This window comes from Uranotaenia lowii, chromosome 2 (genome assembly GCF_029784155.1).
Source record: "Uranotaenia lowii strain MFRU-FL chromosome 2, ASM2978415v1, whole genome shotgun sequence".
In the NCBI taxonomy this organism is placed as follows: Eukaryota; Metazoa; Arthropoda; class Insecta; order Diptera; family Culicidae; genus Uranotaenia; species Uranotaenia lowii.
The window spans coordinates 14,014,922-14,034,324 of record NC_073692.1 but is presented as its reverse complement, the minus strand read 5'-3'; the positions used below and the strand labels follow the sequence as shown (position 1 = coordinate 14,034,324).

General features: G+C 35.2%; 1 protein-coding gene across 1 annotated transcript; it reads right to left on the bottom strand.

Annotated features, from left to right (window-relative positions):
* Window positions 1-221: 221 nt before the first annotated feature.
* LOC129746657 (uncharacterized) lies at window positions 222-6,323 on the bottom strand. The gene is made up of 4 exons (XM_055740449.1): window positions 6,075-6,323; window positions 5,764-6,004; window positions 5,550-5,683; window positions 222-604 (listed from the first exon to the last, which is right to left on the bottom strand). Exons 1-4 carry the CDS (start codon window positions 6,151-6,153, stop codon window positions 303-305), a joined length of 756 nt encoding a protein of 251 aa, XP_055596424.1. The 5' UTR covers window positions 6,154-6,323; the 3' UTR covers window positions 222-302.
* Window positions 6,324-19,403: the final 13,080 nt, after the last annotated feature.

Sequence of the window (19,403 nt, the reverse complement as noted above, 5' to 3'; positions counted from 1 at the left end):
ACTTGAAATGACAAGCAAAGGCGATGAGCTAGGAACATTCAGATATGTCAGTCAGCGCTCAATCAAATTCAACAATTACACGCGATGCCATAGTGAGAAGATAAACGTCTGGATAACATCTGACTTTCGATGAATAATGTAGTTTATTGTTTGAGCTTTGCATTGATAAGGAGATGAAATCATTTCTTAGTAGAATTTTCTCAGGGAATAAAACAAATTCATAAACCTATTACCCTACAGCTTTAATTCTTTGGAATCGATTGAATAAAGTTACACACGTGCACTCGACCCTCAACAAACGCTTACGGAGGCAGCAGTTCCAGAATTTCCGAGCCCCTCACCACAGTATTCGAGATGTCGGTCAGTGAATCCCGCAGCTGTTGTTCCATCGATGGCCTCACTTCCTCCAGCAGCACGTGCGGATCGGCGTTGATGGCCTGGTTGCCAATTTTCTCCAGGGCCGGATCGCCGTTGAACAGATTCTTCAGATAGAACTCGGCCTTGTCGAATTTGAATTTGATCTCCAGCGGACGGTACTGCATGTAGTCTTTTCCGTCCTTGGTGTCTGCGAAATACTGCAGCTTGAGACTAACCAAGGTGTTGCCTGAAATAAATAAAAAAAGGAATTTATATCTTCGATCTTGAATTTTCAAAAAATATTATTTGAAATTCAATCAATTTAAATTGAGAAATCTTCTGAATCAAAGCAATCGTAAGATTGTAATTAAACCACAGTATTCCAAAATAAAGATCATTCGATTGCTTCGATTCAGAAGAGTTATTCAACCAATTATGCTAACAAAACACATTTGAATAAAATCTTGCGAAACTCAGTACTGTGTAGAAGATTTTTTTAAATCTTACACAATTTTGACACTTTTGACACTTTTGACAATTTTGACAATTTTGAAAATTTTGTCAATTTTGACAATTTTGACAATTTTAACAGTTTTGACAATTTTGACAATTTTGACAATTTTGACAATTTTGACAATTTTGACAATTTTGACAATTTTGACAATTTTTACAATTTTGACAATTTTGACAATTTTGACAATTTTGACAATTTTGACAATTTTGACAATTTTGACAATTTTGACAATTTTGACAATTTTGACAATTTTGACAATTTTGACAATTTTGACAATTTTGACAATTTTGACAATTTTGACAATTTTGACAATTTTGACAATTTTGACAATTTTGACAATTTTGACAATTTTGACAATTTTGACAATTTTGACAATTTTGACAATTTTGACAATTTTGACAATTTTGACAATTTTGACAATTTTGACAATTTTGACAATTTTGACAATTTTGACAATTTTGACAATTTTGACAATTTTGACAATTTTGACAATTTTGACAATTTTGACAATTTTGACAATTTTGACAATTTTGACAATTTTGACAATTTTGACAATTTTGACAATTTTGACAATTTTGACAATTTTGACAATTTTGACAATTTTGACAATTTTGACAATTTTGACAATTTTGACAATTTTGACAATTTTGACAATTTTGTCAATTTTGACAATTTTGACAATTTTGACAATTTTGCCAATTTTGCCAATTTTGACAATTTTGAAAATTTTGACAATTTTGACAATTTTGACAATTTTGACAATTTTGACAATTTTGACAATTTTGACAATTTTGACAATTTTGACAATTTTGACAATTTTGACAATTTTGACAATTTTGAAAATTTTGACAATTTTGACAATTTTGACAATTTTGACAATTTTGACAATTTTGACAATTTTGACAATTTTGACAATTTTGTCAATTTTGACAATTTTGACAATTTTGACAATTTTGCCAATTTTGCCAATTTTGACAATTTTGACAATTTTGACAATTTTGACAATTTTGACAATTTTGACAATTTTGACAATTTTGACAATTTTGACAATTTTGACAATTTTGACAATTTTGACAATTTTGACAATTTTGACAATTTTGACAATTTTGACAATTTTGACAATTTTGACAATTTTGACAATTTTGACAATTTTGACAATTTTGACAATTTTGACAATTTTGACAATTTTGACAATTTTGACAATTTTGACAATTTTGACAATTTTGACAATTTTGACAATTTTGACAATTTTGACAATTTTGACAATTTTGACAATTTTGACAATTTTGACAATTTTGACAATTTTGACAATTTTGACAATTTTGACAATTTTGACAATTTTGCCAATTTTGACAATTTTGACAATTTTGACAATTTTGACAATTTTGACAATTTTGACAATTTTGACAATTTTGACAATTTTGACAATTTTTACAATTTTTACAATTTTTATAATTTTAACAATTTTTACAATTTTTACAATCTTGACAATTTTTACAATTTTATCAACTATGGTTTTTAAAATTTAATTTGTTTTAATTTAAATTGTAAAAATTGTTATAATTGTGAAACTTTTAACGATTTTCACAGTTTTTACAATTTTTACAATTTTAACACTTTTTACGATTTTTTAAATTTAAACAATTTATACATTTTTATCAATTTTAGCTGTTTTTACAGCTTTTTAAATTTTTTTTTTCAATTTTGACAATTTTTATTTGTTTTTTAAATTTTTCTCCATTTACCAATCTTTTCCGAACAAAAGTGCCTGATTTACTAGTGAGTACTGTATTTGAAAATTTTGTGTTACAAAATACTTTTGATTCTGATGATCAAAAATTAAAAAAATCACATTTTTCTCGAAAATTCTTAAAAATTTAATAATTAAGCAATCCTGGGATTTTTTTTAAATTCTCAAATTATCTATGAACCAAAAATTCCCAAAAAAAAAAACTAATCTTACATTAAAATTTCAAAGTTCTCAAAACTTTGAAAGTTTACAAATAATTCTTATATTTGTAAGGATTTTTAATTTATTTTTGTTTTAAAACTTTAAGATTCAAAAATAAATTTCAATGTTTTCTTAAATACTCTTAAATTTGAATACTTTAGCACTCCACAAAATATCAAAATCATCGAAATTATCTCTGTTCCTATTATTCTTATTTTTTTTTTAATTTTCAAAAAAATTTAAACTCTTCTTTCTTTTAATTTCTTAAATCTTGAAAACCTCCACCTTTTCAAATTTTTTTAAATTCATATTTGTCAAATTTCTTCAATAACCTTAAAGCCCTTTATATCGTTAAAATTTTTAAAGCTCTCCAAATTTTTAAAATTTTCAAAACAAAATTGTCAAAATTGTCAAAAATCTTAAATTGCCAATGCCCTTTAATTTTCCAAATATTCACACAATTTTCAGAATTTTAAGTTTTTTACAAATTTAAAAATATACGAAATGCCAAAAATAGCTCCATCATCGAAGGTTATATTGGCAAAGAAGTTAAATGAAATGAAAAAACTCCTGACTCCTGTAGAAAAATCGGAAATGCGTTGGCCTAGAAAGCCGGAGATTGCGTGTTCAAACCTTGTACAATGTATTAGGTATTTTTTTCGACATATTCATGACAAAAAGTTTTTCCATTTTCTTCAACTTCTTTGTCAATCTAACATTTACAGATGGACTCATTTCAAATACAAAATATCCAAAATTATATGATTTGCCAAATTCTTCTACACTTTTTCCAACCATGATCCTCAACATGGTTACAATTGTCAAATCTATCGAAAATTCAGACGAAGAGATTCATAATATATTAGAATTTTCTGTAAATTTTGTCTTGTCATTGAAATTCTTAAATCAACTGATAAAATCTTCAATCAAACAAAATCTCTAAATAATGGATTATTTTTACATTCCAATATTTTTCAAAATGACAAACTTTTCAAAAAAATTAAACTATTTGAATAACTTAAAACTTTAGACATAGTCAAAGTATCCAAAACTCTCATAATTTTTATGATTCAGTTTTTGGATTTTTTTTATTCCTAAATGAATATTAAAAAAAATTAAAATTTAGATTCGCTAATCTCCAAAAATTGAAATCATCAATTTTTAAAATAATTCTCAAAACATATTGATAAGTCAAATTTGATCTATGGAAATTCTCAGACCTCTAACTTTTATATTTTCAAAATTTTTGAAATTAGCTTTCGCAATATTTTTAAAGTTTTAAAAGTTTCTTACATTTTTCAAGGTTTTTCATCATTCCAAATGCTCTTAAACATGTCATAATATAGCCCAAGTTCTCAAAAAATTAAAACTCTCAACGCTTTTCGAATTTTAAATTTGATTAAAATTGGCATATTTCCAATACTGAAAAACCTTTATCATCTAAAAACCAAAAATTCATATCATGTCAAAGTGCCGCAAAATATTTAAATTTGAAAACTCTTGAAGTGTTCCAGTTTTTTTAAAAAATTTCTCATTCTAAAAATTGATAATTTTCAAGAATAGATTTTTCAAGCAATGGCTATATCTAAATACAAATTTGTTCAAATTTTCATAATAATCATGGTGCTCAAAATTATCGACAGTCTAATTGGAAACTTCTAAATAATCTTGAAAATTAAAAAACATCTTAAAATTCTAAGAAATACACATTAAAAATTTTCAAAAACCTTAAATTTTTTGGAAAAATTGAAAAAAATTTATTTTCTGAAAAAAAATTTAAATTTTGAAATCTATAGAAATTATAGACTTCATAATCAGAATTTTTCGAATTCGTTGAACTCTCAAAATATTCGAATTTCGCAAGTTCTCAAAACTCGTAGACTTGCTAAAAATTTCCAAAATTATGAAATTTTTTAAAACCCGTTTAGTTTTTCGAATTTTTATTCTTCAAAATAAATACAAGTTGTCATATTTAAAATTTCAAAGTTCTTGTTTTTGTTTGCGTCGATAGAAAAAATAAGATTATGTTTTTCTTCAGAGAGGTTATCGCAGTTTTATGCTTATTCATTTTAATTTGCGATTACCTCCTATGAAAGCAGCTTTAAAATATTAAATATTAATCGTTTTTTTTCAGAAATTAATCAATCTAAGGAACAATAACCTTGAAAACAAACACTTTTTAAAGCATATTTGAGAGTTAAATAGTTTTAGCACCATTAGTTTTGTTTCGAACAGTTAAGTGCTTCGATTCTAATTTTTTGAGATTGATATCTCAAATTTTGCTAAAGTAATGGCCAATTTTTCTGTACATTTTCACTTTCAAAATTTTGCAAACTAAGATGCATTCACAAAGAACAAAAATTTGAAAACTTCTGCAATATAGTTTATTATGTTCAAACATCAATAGGTTTCAAAAATTTAAATTCTGTTTTTATCTTTTTGAAACACAAGATTATAGTCTGGATTTTTCACTAGATTCTTATTCAATTATTGTTAGAACATTTGAAAACCCAAACCTCAAATTTCCTTCAAAAATAATATTCTGTTCTTCGACTACCTACATTCGAATAATAATTTCTGATTTTTGTTGATTTGAATGGAATTTTAATTGAACATGAATAAATAATTGAATTTGATTTCGAACATTCTAAATCATTCAACGAACAAAAATTTTAAAAAGGTGATCAGTTTGTCAGTAACAATTCTAGAGATCCGAAGGTTACTCACCTAAAGTCAAATTGAAGTCTCCTTTGCCTGAAATTTTCAGCAGCAGTATGTTCATATCCAAATCGTACTTTCCGAAAACGAAAAGCTTCGGTATCCTCACAGTGATGTTAAACCTCTTTGCCGGAATATCCTTTCTGTTGACGAAACAAAAAACAACAACACATTTCACTTTTCATCATCACACACAATCAGTCCAAAAAATGTCCACAATTACTTGATCTTAAGAATCTGGAACGTGCTCACTCCCTCGATGGTTACATTTCGCAGAAAACACCGGAAGCTACGCCCATGATCGATGTCCATCTTATCCATCCAGTACGGATCGAGAGGAACGGCTACGCGATCCTTGCCAAAATTGCCGGAGGCAATGTTAGGCCTTATCTTGTCAACCACATCCGCGACACATTCCGAAAATTTCGGATCCTCCGTATGACAAACTCCAGACAGCACTTCCGCTATTTTTGGGAGAAACCAACTTTTAAGCACTTTCACACCTTTTTTATCCGGAAAATTTGTCACTCTTACCAATTTCCGCCCTGCTGTCTCCCACGCTGAGCGCAAGGATCAACGAAATTGAAACGATGGTCGAAGCAAGGAACTTCATTTTTACTTCTTCCGGGCTCCTTGCTTGGCAACGGGATCAGATCAACTTGCACTGGTATCTACTTCCTGAATTCACCACCTCGCGGAGCAGAGGCAACAGAACAAATAGAGCCGTTTCGCCGATTTTTATACACATCTCCCAACGCGCGAAGTGGCGAGATATCTGTACCACGATTATTTAGTTAGGCCGACCGACAGGTTAACTAACTAAGTCTATCTCTACTGACTACTGACTTACTGACTGTTGTTGATGTTTTTGTTGATGCTTCTTGTTGCCGCAGCACATTTTCCACTACTCGGTGCTGCCATTTTAATGCACATTGTTAGTCGGGTAGTAAATCAGGGTGAGAATCAACAGCGGCGACACTCCTACGAGTTCTGGTGGTGGGCACCCTCGCGTTGGAGAAAAAAAAATGTTAACAAACATTTGTGTTTGTAGTAAACTTCCCTCTTATTCCGTGTGACCTTTAACTTGCATTTATTGTGACTTCCTTGGTCGAGTTGCGTAATGGAGTTTTCCTCGGGTGCTTTTTGCAAAGTTAATTATGAAGTTTTTATAGGCATCCTTAAGCGATGATAAAATCGCAATCTTTTTTTGAACAGAAAAGTATCAAAATTTAATAAAAAAAATAGAACAACATGCAACACTAGCCTTGACTTACAGAAAAATAAATCAATCATTAACAAACCATTCGAAAACTTTCCTCTGAGAATGTTACACGTCAGTGATAAGCCATTTTCCTACGATGTCCATTTTGGAAGAATCAAGTTTTATCCCCACAGTGTCAGTCGTAGGAACGACAATATGTCGGTGGAGTTATCTTACCCACGCACTTGAAGCATGATTTCAGGTTACCATTCAAGCCTTCCTAGCATTTTTCCGCACGATGGACGTGTTCTTGATGCTGTAGCTAAAAAAAGTAACAATTGAGAATAATTAAATAATTGAAATAAGCTCATTCTGATATCAAAACTCAACCAAACCAATTTATTTATCAGGTTTTGGACCCAGCAAGCTACATAGTAACTGATGCTTAGAAGAATAACAAAGTTAAAAAAACGAGATTGGGAGAACGATAGTTCAAAGGCTTTAGCGACCAAGGTGGTCCTTATTAAGGAAAGAACCTGGCGCGCAGTGAAAGCGAAAAACGGCCATGAAGATCCGGGGGTGAGCGTTGAGGTTTCCTAGCACAGGTCACGATATGTCTAACCGTCGACCCGAGTATCTACGGGTTGGTCAGAGTTGCGAAGACGGCAAGACGGCTTCAAAGCAGGTACGAGGACAATGGTTTAACCAGAAAAATCGGTCTATAGCAGAAGGTTGTTTTGTTTGTTTGTTTGTTGTTTTTATTTATCATTGCAATTTAAGATACAATCTTATAAAACACTGCAATTGGTTATAACTGGGATTTTTAATTCACAAACTCTCGAACTAAACTAGGTACCTACTTTCATCTTTTCCTAATCTAACCTGGCTAAACACTCTCTCTTAAACATACCAATGTTGATAACCATTTTGATTTCATCAGGTAACTGGTTCCAGTAGACAATGCCTCGTACAAACAGTGTGCCATTGTAGTGGGAAGTAAAGTTTCTTGGAATTACCAACTTTCTTACACGATTACTTCGGAAGGGAATAAGTTTCTGGTAGAGATAATCAGGTGTCGCTGTTGTATATATCTTTTGAATCATTATGTTTGTACGGTGTTTGAAGAATTCGTAAAACGAGCAGCCTATGAAACTCTTATGATGGCGGCTCATCCTGGCGTAACGATCTAGCTTGAAAATCCATCTGATACAATGATTGATTGCGATACGTAATCGATCCATCGCCATAGTTGACGCATTTAACAAAAACTCAGATCCAAAGGTTAGGTGTGGTAAAATTAGAGTTTTAGCTATTTTTAATTTCAAATGCGGTGGAAGCATGCTTGCCGATAATTTCAATTGGCGTAGGATTGCATAAATTTTTCCACATTGTGCGTTGACTTGGTGGTCCCACTCCAGGTTACTTTGGAAAATGATTCCAAGATTGCATACTTTATCGACATACAAAACATTAGCTGATCCTAGAGTAATGACCGGTAGGTCAGAAATCGTTCTGTTACGAGTGATGACCATAACGTTAGATTTCGAAGCATTGATTGGAAGCATATTTCTATCAGACCAAACTTGTATGCACATCAAATCGTCATTCAGCTGTCGGGCCATTTCTTCAAGTGAGCTGGTAGAGGAGCAGAGGTAAAGTTGGACATCATCAGCGAACATGTGTATTTGACAGTGTTTAATGATTTCTGGCAAATCGTTGATAAACAAGCAAAACAGCAAAGGGCCCAAAACTGAACCCTGCGGTACTCCCGAGATAACCGGAACAGGATCTGAACAAATTCCATCAATACACACAACTTGTGTTCTGCCAGACAAATAGGACTGAATCAAATTCACAGCCATGCCAGAAAAGTTAAACTTCGAAGATAGTTTCCGCAGTAGTTTGACATGTGAAACCCGGTCGAAAGCTTTGGAAAAATCGATCATCATTAGAAATGCAGTACCTTTCTTGTCAACAGTAGCATGAATATCGTCGTGTACTTTTAGTAGTGCTGTAGTCGTACTATGACCGGATCTAAATCCCGATTGATTGCAGTTAAGTAGATTCGTTGCGTTCAAATAATTGTTAATTTGGCGTTTCACAATTTTTTCGAACATCTTCGATAATGTACATAAAATGCTGATTGGACGAAGATTGTTCAAATCCAAGCTTTTCCCTTTTTTACGAATAGGAAGTATTTTCGCCATTTTCCAGGCTCTAGGGAATTTTGAAGTTGATATAATTAAGTTGAAGATAAACGTGATCGGATTGATCAATGATGGTAAAATCAACTTCAAAAATCTGATAGGAATGTTGTCCGATCCAACAGCGTTCGATTTTATAGATGAGATGGCAAGAATGACGTCATTTTCAGATATCGCTGAAAATCTGAAGCCGTATGGATTCGCAGGAGGGCAAGCAAAATTGTGTTCGTCGGTCGTAAAACTCGTGGCAAAGTGGTTATTGATTTCTTCAGCAGTGTTAGAAAATACGTTTTCACTTGCGTTGTTAGACGGTCTCACTGCTATGTCTTTCAACCTTTTCCATAACACCCTACTAGAGTCAGCATGTCCAACAGATCGCTGAATAAAGCTAGCTTTTGCTTTATTTATCAAAGTAGTTACGCGATTCCGAAGGCGCTTGTATTCTGAATGAGAAAAATCACTTCTACAATCAATCCAGTATCTATACGCTAGATCTCTCTCGATCATCGCCCTTAAGATGTCGTTGTTAAACCACTTATTTCTAACTCTAGGTGTTGAAATGCGTATCGGAACGAAGGATTCGAACAGTTCTAAGATAGTTACATTCAAACAATCAACAGCCATATCAACGTCACCAATTGAATGTAAATTTGACCAATCAATCGAGTTAGCTGCATATTCCAGTCTTGGCAAATCGATTCTCGCATAGTTCCTCATTGTAACAGGTTCGACCGAAACTCTTTTCGGAATATTCAGCGATGCAAAAATAACGTCATGTCTAGAAAAACCAGGGGCCGACACTTGGTTGAAGTTTTGAACGAACTCCAGGTTGTTCGTCATCAGAAGATCGATTAATGAACTACCTGCTTGATAATGATGAGTAGGATTATCATTAACACAGCCAAATCCAAAATACTCAAGAACGCTACAAAATTGGTTCGACACTGCATTATACTTAGTAGGATCTATGTTAAAATCACCTAGGATTGCCATGTCGTTATACAGCAAAGATATCTCAGAAAGTTTTTGGAACAATTTTTCAGTACAGTTGTTCCTTGGAGGGTTATAGAACAATCCAACTAAGAATTTTCTTGAAAAACATTGCAGTTCAACGAAAATAAACTCAGTAACATCTCCTACAGCAGCATAAATTTCTGATTTATCGATTATTCTGTAGTTGATTCCATGTCTTACAAACACACATAAACCTCCACCTCGACCGTAGGCTCTATCGTTACGAATTAAATTGAAACCTTCCATTGATAAAACATCATCCGATAAACTTGAGTTAAGCCAGGTTTCCGATAAACAGATAATATCAATTTTACCATTCAGAAAGAACTGCTTAAATTCGCTAAACTTGCTAAAACCTCTGGCGCAGATACTCTGAATATTCATATGGCAGATATTCACCTTGTCATCCGGTAAAGCAGCATTCATAACGGCGCGAGGAATACTTGAAAAATCCAAACACGTACGGGCATTGTAATCAACATTGTTAGCCATTATCGAGCATTCTTACATTTAATTTTAAAGAGAGAGTTACCAAGCTAGAAGGAAAGATTAGAGTAGAATAAAAAACAAGATGCACATCTTTCTTAATTATGTAAAACTTCATAATTGATTAATTTGATTAATGCAAGTGGCCCTATTTTGACCCAGTATAAGAGAAAAAAAAAACAGCAGAAAAACACAGCAGCAGCAGCAGCAACAGTAGAACAGCACGCGCCAACACCAGCAGCTCCTCTAATTGTTCCGTTGCAGCACCAAGTTGTTCAGGGTTAAGAACAGCCTTCGCGACATCATTAGCACTGGCTTTGATGAAAACAGTACCAGCCTTGGTGAACACATTTTGAATTTTACCAGCTTTTTTGAGTTTAACAGCCTTCCCTTTGATTTCACGAGCCAGGGGGGTGAGGTTTTCATTGAAGTAAACACGGGTTGCCACTTGGAATCCAAGGTCCGAAAGAGTGAGGTTCCGATTAGAAAGGTAACGGAAAAAGAAGTCGTCCCGTGCAGCACGATAGGCAAATTGAAACAATATTGGCGGTGAGCTGCCGGCCGATATAGGACTTTTTGCGATGCGTTTTGTGTACACAAGTGGTTGCTGTTCACCGTACCCTAGGATGGCAGCAATTTTGACGGTGTATTGGGACAAGTTTTCGTTGACGATGAATGGCACTCCAAACAGCAAGAGATCGTTAGCTCTCTCTAGCCGTTCAACTAAATTCTTATTTCGCTCGGTCACAGCTTTCAACTCACCACAATAGTTGGTAATATTATCGATCTTCTTTGCCGTTTCTTGCTGGAAATGTAGCGATTCTTGACGCAAGGAACCAATCTCATCGCGAATTTCGGTCGCATTAGCATCGATTCTGGCATTTGTATCCTCAAAAAGCGATCGCATCTTACTCAGCAGACCATCAAAAGAGTTGACACTATCGCTTTCAGCATCGCTCGAACGATCCAGTTCTTGGCAGCTTCTTTTTAAGTTGTTGGTTTTGTCTTTTGCTGTGAGCTTGTTTTTGTTACTCATTGTGAGTAGCGAGAAACCAACAGTATAATCCTCACCGCCGATAATTATTTTGAAAAAGGAGTTCACTATACTTTGTAGTTAAGAACGGTAAACTTCAAACTATTTTTCAACTCGAGTAGTTTAATTATTGTCTTGTACTCCAATTTCTACGGTTGTAAAAGGTCACTACGAAACTTTTGATGCTAAATAAAGCTCCACTGAAGTAGGATATAAGGGTCAAAAAAACAAAAACCACTTGCACGTTATTGGCTTCAACTGGATATGTACATCCCTTCAGAAAGTGAAGAAAGTGAAGGTTGGTTGGCGAGGAGAGTGAAAAAGAGGTGATATGCAAATTGACGTAAAAATATTTCACTCTGACTCTGAATCCGCCACTCATCTGTTACTGTTGATTTTTAGAACTTTTATAATGGTGTGATTTGAGCAAAAATACAGTTCAAAAAACCACCCCTAATCAAAAACAAACCAAGAGTGGACTTGTTCGACCAGATTTGGCCCACTGTATCGAACTTATTTTTGAAAAATCCGACAGCCCATAGTTCTCGAAAAAAAGAAAAAAAACCGGTCCTGTCATCGATAATTCCGGAGGTCAGTTGGGTTTTGGCAAATTGGAGAGAAAAAAGTGTGGTGCTCGGTCGTTAGTGCGGAGGCTTTTGGGCCTGCGGGTCTGCACCCGGGGGAGAAAGATTCGGAGCTTTTGCTCCACACAGAGAAGATGGCACAGATGGCCACTGCATCATCACCGGCTTCGGAGCCAGTACATTGACAGTGCCGTCAGGATAAGTGGGGCGTCGGCCCACGGCAATCAACAACTCCAGCAACCACATCCGGCACGGCAATGTCGTGCGTCGCCATCGGTGTCGATACCAGCCAAACCTCCGACTGCATGGGAAGTGCTGCACCAGCAGCAGAAACGACAACTCTAGCAGCAACATGGCCAGGCCGTCGAGCGTCTCGGAGGCAAGTACGAGGCAGACAGTGGGACCATGCATGGTTCCCCAGGAAGGTGCCAGTCGGACGTGATCCGTAAATAGAATTTGAATGAAACTACACTCTAACAAAAAATTATATCAGTTGATGATCTGACGTTGTTGAGATAACACATATATCTCATGAGCTCTTCAACAATAAAGTGCGGTTTTGAGTACCCTAACCTTAAAGTTGATCGACCACGTGTTCTACGATGGCCGACGGTTTAGTTAAAAACACGTTGTCGTTTCTGTTTCCGGATGGAGCACCAGGACCAAGTTTGTACGAAGTGGCCCGTTTTGAAAAGCGTTTGCAGCAGATAAGCTATCTATGGAATCGACATACAAGATAGCAGAAGAACGCTCGCTTTTCATAAAGTTTAAATCGGAAGAAGCTTTCAAAGATGCGGTGGCGCAAAATCCACAGGATCACATTTTTGAATATTCCACTGGAGAAACTGTTACGTTGAAGATGGGTGTTGCTGGAGGCATCACAAAGTATGTAAGGATTTTCGATTTACCACCGGAGGTTACCGATTCCGACATAACCGCAGTTTTGTCAAAATATGGAAATGTGAAACGACTTGTACGGGAGAAATTTCCAGCCGATCTTGAACTAGATCTTTTCACCGGTGTCCGAGGCGTCTATATTGACGTAAAAAAAATAATTCCAGCATATCTCTACTTCCTCAATCGAAAGGGTAAAGCCGTCCCTTTCGATTGAGGAAGTAGAGATATGAAGGCATAAAGCAAAAGACACATTCCACGCGCTTGTACCGCTCAAAAGTGATTTTTATCCGTTCGCGTATCAAAAAATCTCAAAATTGTCTATAATTTTGATAATTCAAATCACACAAAACCAACGGAAAAAAGAGAAAAAAGTTTTTTTTACACATGTTTTAGATGATTTTGAACATCAGTTTTTTTTTGTTGAAAAAAGTGGTGTTTTTGACAACCTTTACAAAATCATTAATTTTAATATATGGATGAATTTTTTTTGGAAATATTTTTAGTATGTTGAGAAGCCAAAAAACACGGCTTCATTTTGTAGAAAAAAGAATTTATTTATATCCAATGTGGTTGGTTTGAAAAGCAAACAAAAACAGTCGCAAATGAGTGAATTCACGTCACAAAAAAAGGGAAATTTTTAATTTTACGAGAAAACTCTGAGTTTTTTTAAATAAAAAATGAAATTTTCTTTGGAAATGATAAGACGATTCTAAAACTTTAAAATTAATAGAAATCGGTTGAAATCTAGTTGAGTTACAACAGCGCGAATGAGTGAATTCACGTCACAAAATGTGTTTTTTGTTAAATTTTATACGAAAAATGTGCTGTGAAAGCTGTTTTGACCCTCAAGATGGTCGGATTTTTACAAATCGAGCATAATTTAGTTGATTTTTTTTAATAAGTTCATTATTTTGAAATAAAAATACAAAAAGATTGAAATAAAAATTATTTTTTTTTTTTGGTGAATCTTTAAATGAAGGCAGTAATAATTTTAACATATGATCCCTCAATATGTTGCTATTTAAGTGATAATCAAAATAAGGAAAAAGTTAGGTGCAGATACTGAAAATTGATCATTGTTAAAGACGAAACAACAGAATATCGTTTTTGAAAGTGTACATAAAATTTGAAGGCTCCAAATAATGGTTCAGTATAACCACAGGTATAACTATTCGTGACGTGAATTCATTCAACTACCCTGTTCTGTTTGAACTGAGTGAATTCACGTCACAACTTCAAATAAGCATAACTTCGTTCGTTATTATTCAATCGAAAAGCTACGTACATTAAATTGTGGGTAACTGTTTTCTTTACAACTCATTCGAAGACACCAATATTCTATTTCCACAGAGAGAACAGGAAATCAAAGATGTATGTACTAAAGTCGGAAATGGGTAATTCTAGCGTGAATTCACGTCACAAAAGTAATTAATCACAACAAAAACTACTTAAATTTTAAAATGACCAAATTATATTCATTTTAAAGGAAATTCAATTTGCGACCGTTTGTTACAATTTTTTTCATTTTCAAGTAAATTGGTTGACTTCTAGAATGATAACAGTGCAGAAAAGTCCGGAAAAGCGATTTCACGTCACGGTGGAATGTGTCAAAAGTGTTTCCTTTGCAAGGCTGAGGACCACCTAAAGGTTGAGTGCCCTCAGAATAAGAACAAAGCCAGACCAAGCATAATTTCCAACAAACGAACAGAGAAAATTCCAGACGATAAGGTAACTTTGGATAAATACGACCTAGGAGCGGAAGCTGAGTGCAGTTATTCGGAAGTTCTCAAATCTACGAAGCAGAAGAAACCAGAATCAAGTGCGTCACTCAACGTGGTCCAACCGGAGTCTCGAAAGTCATCCAGTGAATCAGACGTTGAAACGGATATGGTAGAAGTCGAAAGTGGAAAAGCGTGTTTGAAAAGGCAGCTCTCAAAGGGATCTCACGGAAGTTCGACAAATGGTACCGATGAGGAAGGGCACACTCGCACTTCGGGAAGAAGTAGGAGCCGTCGCACAAAAATGAACACACTTGAGAAAATCTCCACAAAAGTAAGAGTCCGTGCAAAATCGTTTATCGAAGCAAGGTTTAGAAAAGTGTCGAGTTAGTTAAGATTAGATACTTCATAGAAAATGTAGTTTGTGACATAGTATTATTGTGAAAAATTTTCAAATATATGTTTTCAATTTGGAATAAATAAAAAGCAATTTGAAAAGAAAAAAAAATTATCGGAATAGTCGGGAGATTGGGTGGGTAAAAATAAAACCTGGCCAATAGTAAAATTTACCTAATTCTTTCGACTCCGAACCTTCCGTTACACATCTTTGCCGGAATTGAAAAAATTAGGTCCGTTTCTAACATGCAGCGTATTATCGGAATCGATTGAAAAACTAGACGCCCAACTAACGTGTGTTCCAGGAATGAAAGGCAACCACAGTAATCAAAGGATAGAAGAACTCACTGTGCGTTGGAGTCGATTCACACGGATTTGTGTGGCCCCATCGAACCGAAATCTACCGAAGGATGTCGATATTTTTTTATGTTTGAAAGGTTTTCATATGTGATTCTTTCACATTAACTCATCAACAATAAAGTCAACAGTAGAGAAAAGAAAGAAAAGCTTAGAAAAATAAAAAATGTAACATCCTCACCGAGATTTTCTGCTTTTGTACCATTTGATGTTTTTTGCACCAATAAAGTTCCAACAAGTTCATGTTGAAGCATAGGGATTTTCAGTACATTCTCACTAAACCCAAGCCCATATTCCACAACGTCACGTTTAAACTTTTTGTTCCAGGAACAAATTCACCACTTAACCCGGACATTGGATGATTTGTGTGGGTTTTTCACTTAACCCAGACGCCATACATTTTCACAAACAGATCGCCCCAATTTCGGAAATTTTCAGATTATCCAAAAATCAAAACAACCACACACTCACGACGCCGACGAACTGTCTGACATAACGGGGGAGAAAAAAAATTATCGCTGAATGGCGGCAGAGCCTCTTCATAAAATTATCACTTTGTTGTTCAAAATTTCCTAGCTTTTGGAAATCTGATGAAAGAAAACCTAACAGTAACTTGCAGATGAAACCAAACGACACTATAAAACAAATAGAATAAACCTTCGAATGGCACTCGAAACAATAAAATAATGCTATTAGTAACCGCGAACGTAGCGCACACAAAATCCGAACCGTACTCCGGTCTCCCGAAAGCGAATCGAAATCTCACAAGATTCGTCCAGCAAAACAAAACATCAGTTGCATTTCTTTGCTAGTAATTTGGATGCATTTCAATCAATTTTAAAATGTTTCGATCGCAACAGAAGTCCCGAAATAGTTAAAATTCACAGTATTTTCTAATTCGCGAGAAAACAAACGGGAGAAACGCGACGGCGAAAAAAAAAACACATCCATGCTCGGGCACTTGCTGCGATCCCCGGAGAGTGGGCCACTTTTTTCTATCCTACCATCAAATTACAAAGTACATTACAAAACATGTTGATTTTAGGTTAAGTTACTTTTATCTATTTGCTTGATCTGCGCCCTACCTTACTCGAAAAGAAACTTCCAGATTCAAGGCCAAAGTTTCCAGAGAACGTTTTTTAGCCCGACGCGTCTTGGATCTCCCTGATCTTACGAAACTATCCTCGTCGGTGTTTACTGAGGTTGTAGAATCATCGGAATGTGTTCATTTTAGTCCACCGTTTGTGCTATCAAAATTCGTCTCCATAACGCCATTGTTTCCGTTGAAACTTTCAGGACAAGCATTTTGGAGCGCTTCTTTCAACTTTGAAGATGCCTCCACCTCAACCTGACTCACTTCCTCTATCCCCGCCGGCGTTTTTCGCATCGACACCGATTTAACTGCATTGGAATCCTCACCAGCTACTTTTAACGATGAAACTGAATTTTGCAAAGCCGCTTGACGTTGCTCCCATCTGCGCTTCCCGCCTGTTGTGCTTCTTGACCTGTTTTCTTTACTTGTTCCAGATGCTGCTTTTTGTTCTGTGGACAGTCCACTGTGAGATGGCCTTCCATCTTGCAAAGATAGCACCTCTGTTACAAGCCCTCGTAAAAATGAGCCCACGCCGGTTGAGGAAATAAAGCCTAGTAGGTATTTCCTATTTTAATTCAAGATATACCCCTCGGACTCCGGTAAACAAATCTAATTCGAGATCTGCTGGAAATCTTTCAGGAATCACTCTTTTCACGTTGCCATGGTTGGAAAGCACCGCTATTATATCCGAGTCTGAAACCTCCGGAGGAAGATCAAATAGTCGAACATATTTTGTTATTCCTCCAGCAATGCCCATCTTTACTAACACCTTGGCACCGTTGAAATACTCAAAATTATGCATCTCTGGATTTTGAGCTAAAGCCTCCTTCATATTTAGATCTGTCTTGAATTTTATGTAGACTGACCTTTCATCGGCAATTTTATAGTTCGTTACCATTGTAGTTCTGTCGGCGTCAAATGCTTTGACAAATCTAGCCACCTCTACAAGAAATGGACCAGCAGCACCGTCCGGAAAGCTAAACGATAGCGTATTCTTAATGAGGCTGTCATCCATTCCGAACACGTGATCTGTTAAAAAGAGGTTAAAGTGGTAGAACACAACCAAAAAAACTTTTTTCAGAGCTTATACGAAAGTTCGTAAAAACCGAACAAAGTCTGGTCGTCAACTTCGCGTTAAGTAAAAATTTAGTTTTATTTGATCAATAAATAAATTTTAGAACATGAATTGAAATTAAGACTTATTTAGACTTAAAATGAGAAAGTCATTCATTTGCATTTTGGGTTTTACGGCTATTTGCATCTCGCTAAATTACCGTTCATGCAAAAATTCGCAAAACAACAATTCGGCGCAGTGGTTGAAGCGACCTTTTGTATTTTCCCGTAAAGTGCCCCGGAAAGTGTACAAAAGTGAAAATATTAATCGGAGGTCGTGATGAATGGCAGTTTTTTACTATCTTGGTACAATAGAGGCCTTCAATATGTAACTAGGTAAGTTCAATTAATGTTAATTTATGCTGCGCAAAATCGCAAATCATCAGTCTCATATTTTACAAGTAATAAAAGAATGAGTACTAGGTTTCAGATAATTTTTTGGATAATTCTATTCACTATCATGAGTAAACAACTTAATAAAGTGTAAAACGGACGGAAGTTTATGTTTACAATTTGAACTCGATCCACAGAACCAAAATTGTGATTATGATACTAGTAATAGTTACTTGGCGATACTTTTATATTGGAGCTTCTAACGTCACCCACCTCTTTTTTGTGTTTTTTCGGTTTATTTTCATTACTTGTTTACTTACATGTCGTTTGTGTTGACTTCCCTCCACAAAAAAAAAAAAGTTCAACAAAAACTTCTACGAACGTGTGTTGATGTTGCTCAAGCTGGCAAACATAAAATATTTTCCCCATACAGACCCGCATAACGTGTAAATAATTCAATTGCTTGAAGACGTCTCTAGAATGCGAAAGCGATTGTTATCTATTTAGACCTGTTTTAGTCTATCAAAATGTCGATCAAGGTTTTTTGTCAGATGGATAAATTTGCTTGCTACATTGAGTGTTTTACTTCGGATAATACAGAAACCCCTACTGTAACTTAAATTAGTGCTGTAATTTATGTCTTCATAAAAGAATTATTGGCAGAAGAGTGGTGCAATTGTGCACTTAAATTGATATAATCATTCCTTTTGTTTGCGATGCTATAACGTTTTAACTTGTTAGTAAACGAGTTCGGAAAATAGTTCGTTTGATGATATCGATATTTTTTGAACATCCATAATACTCCTTGGATAGATAAGGCAGGAAGTTTATTAAACTTTCTAAAACACTTTATATTCTCGAACTGTGTCTTGCCCACCCCCAGTCTTTTGTCTTAAACTTCACACGAACGTTTATAGTGCAAACAACAAACGTTAATACGGATCATTATGGCCGATACTGTCCGGTATGTAGTCTAACGGCTATCTTACGGAGGCTGCTGCTTCTAGCTAAGTACGGGCTACTAGGTAATTCACTGATTGACACGGAATCCCGGTCTTTAGGTATCCGAGTGATTCTGGTTCTAGGGAGCTCCGTAGATCTGCAGCAGCAGTAGTAGCATGACGATCCGGCCTTTTAAATTGGTGACGACTATTCTCGCGCATTTCCATATCTGGGTACTAAAACGGGTAGGGTAGGGTCCGTTTTACTCGAGCCGGCTTCCTACTTAATCGATGGAAAATGTGGCCGTTTGACAGGTTTCGTTCAAGTTAGTTTTCTCAGTAACTGGTTAGGCTGAAATTGGCAGCAGCTTTTACTGACTTAGGTACTAACTGACTGGCTGACTGGCTGACTGGCTGATGATGATCGATATCGGTATCGCTCCGGGAAGATCAGTAATGATCGCCGAGGGCCCTGATGTTCCTGAGACACGGA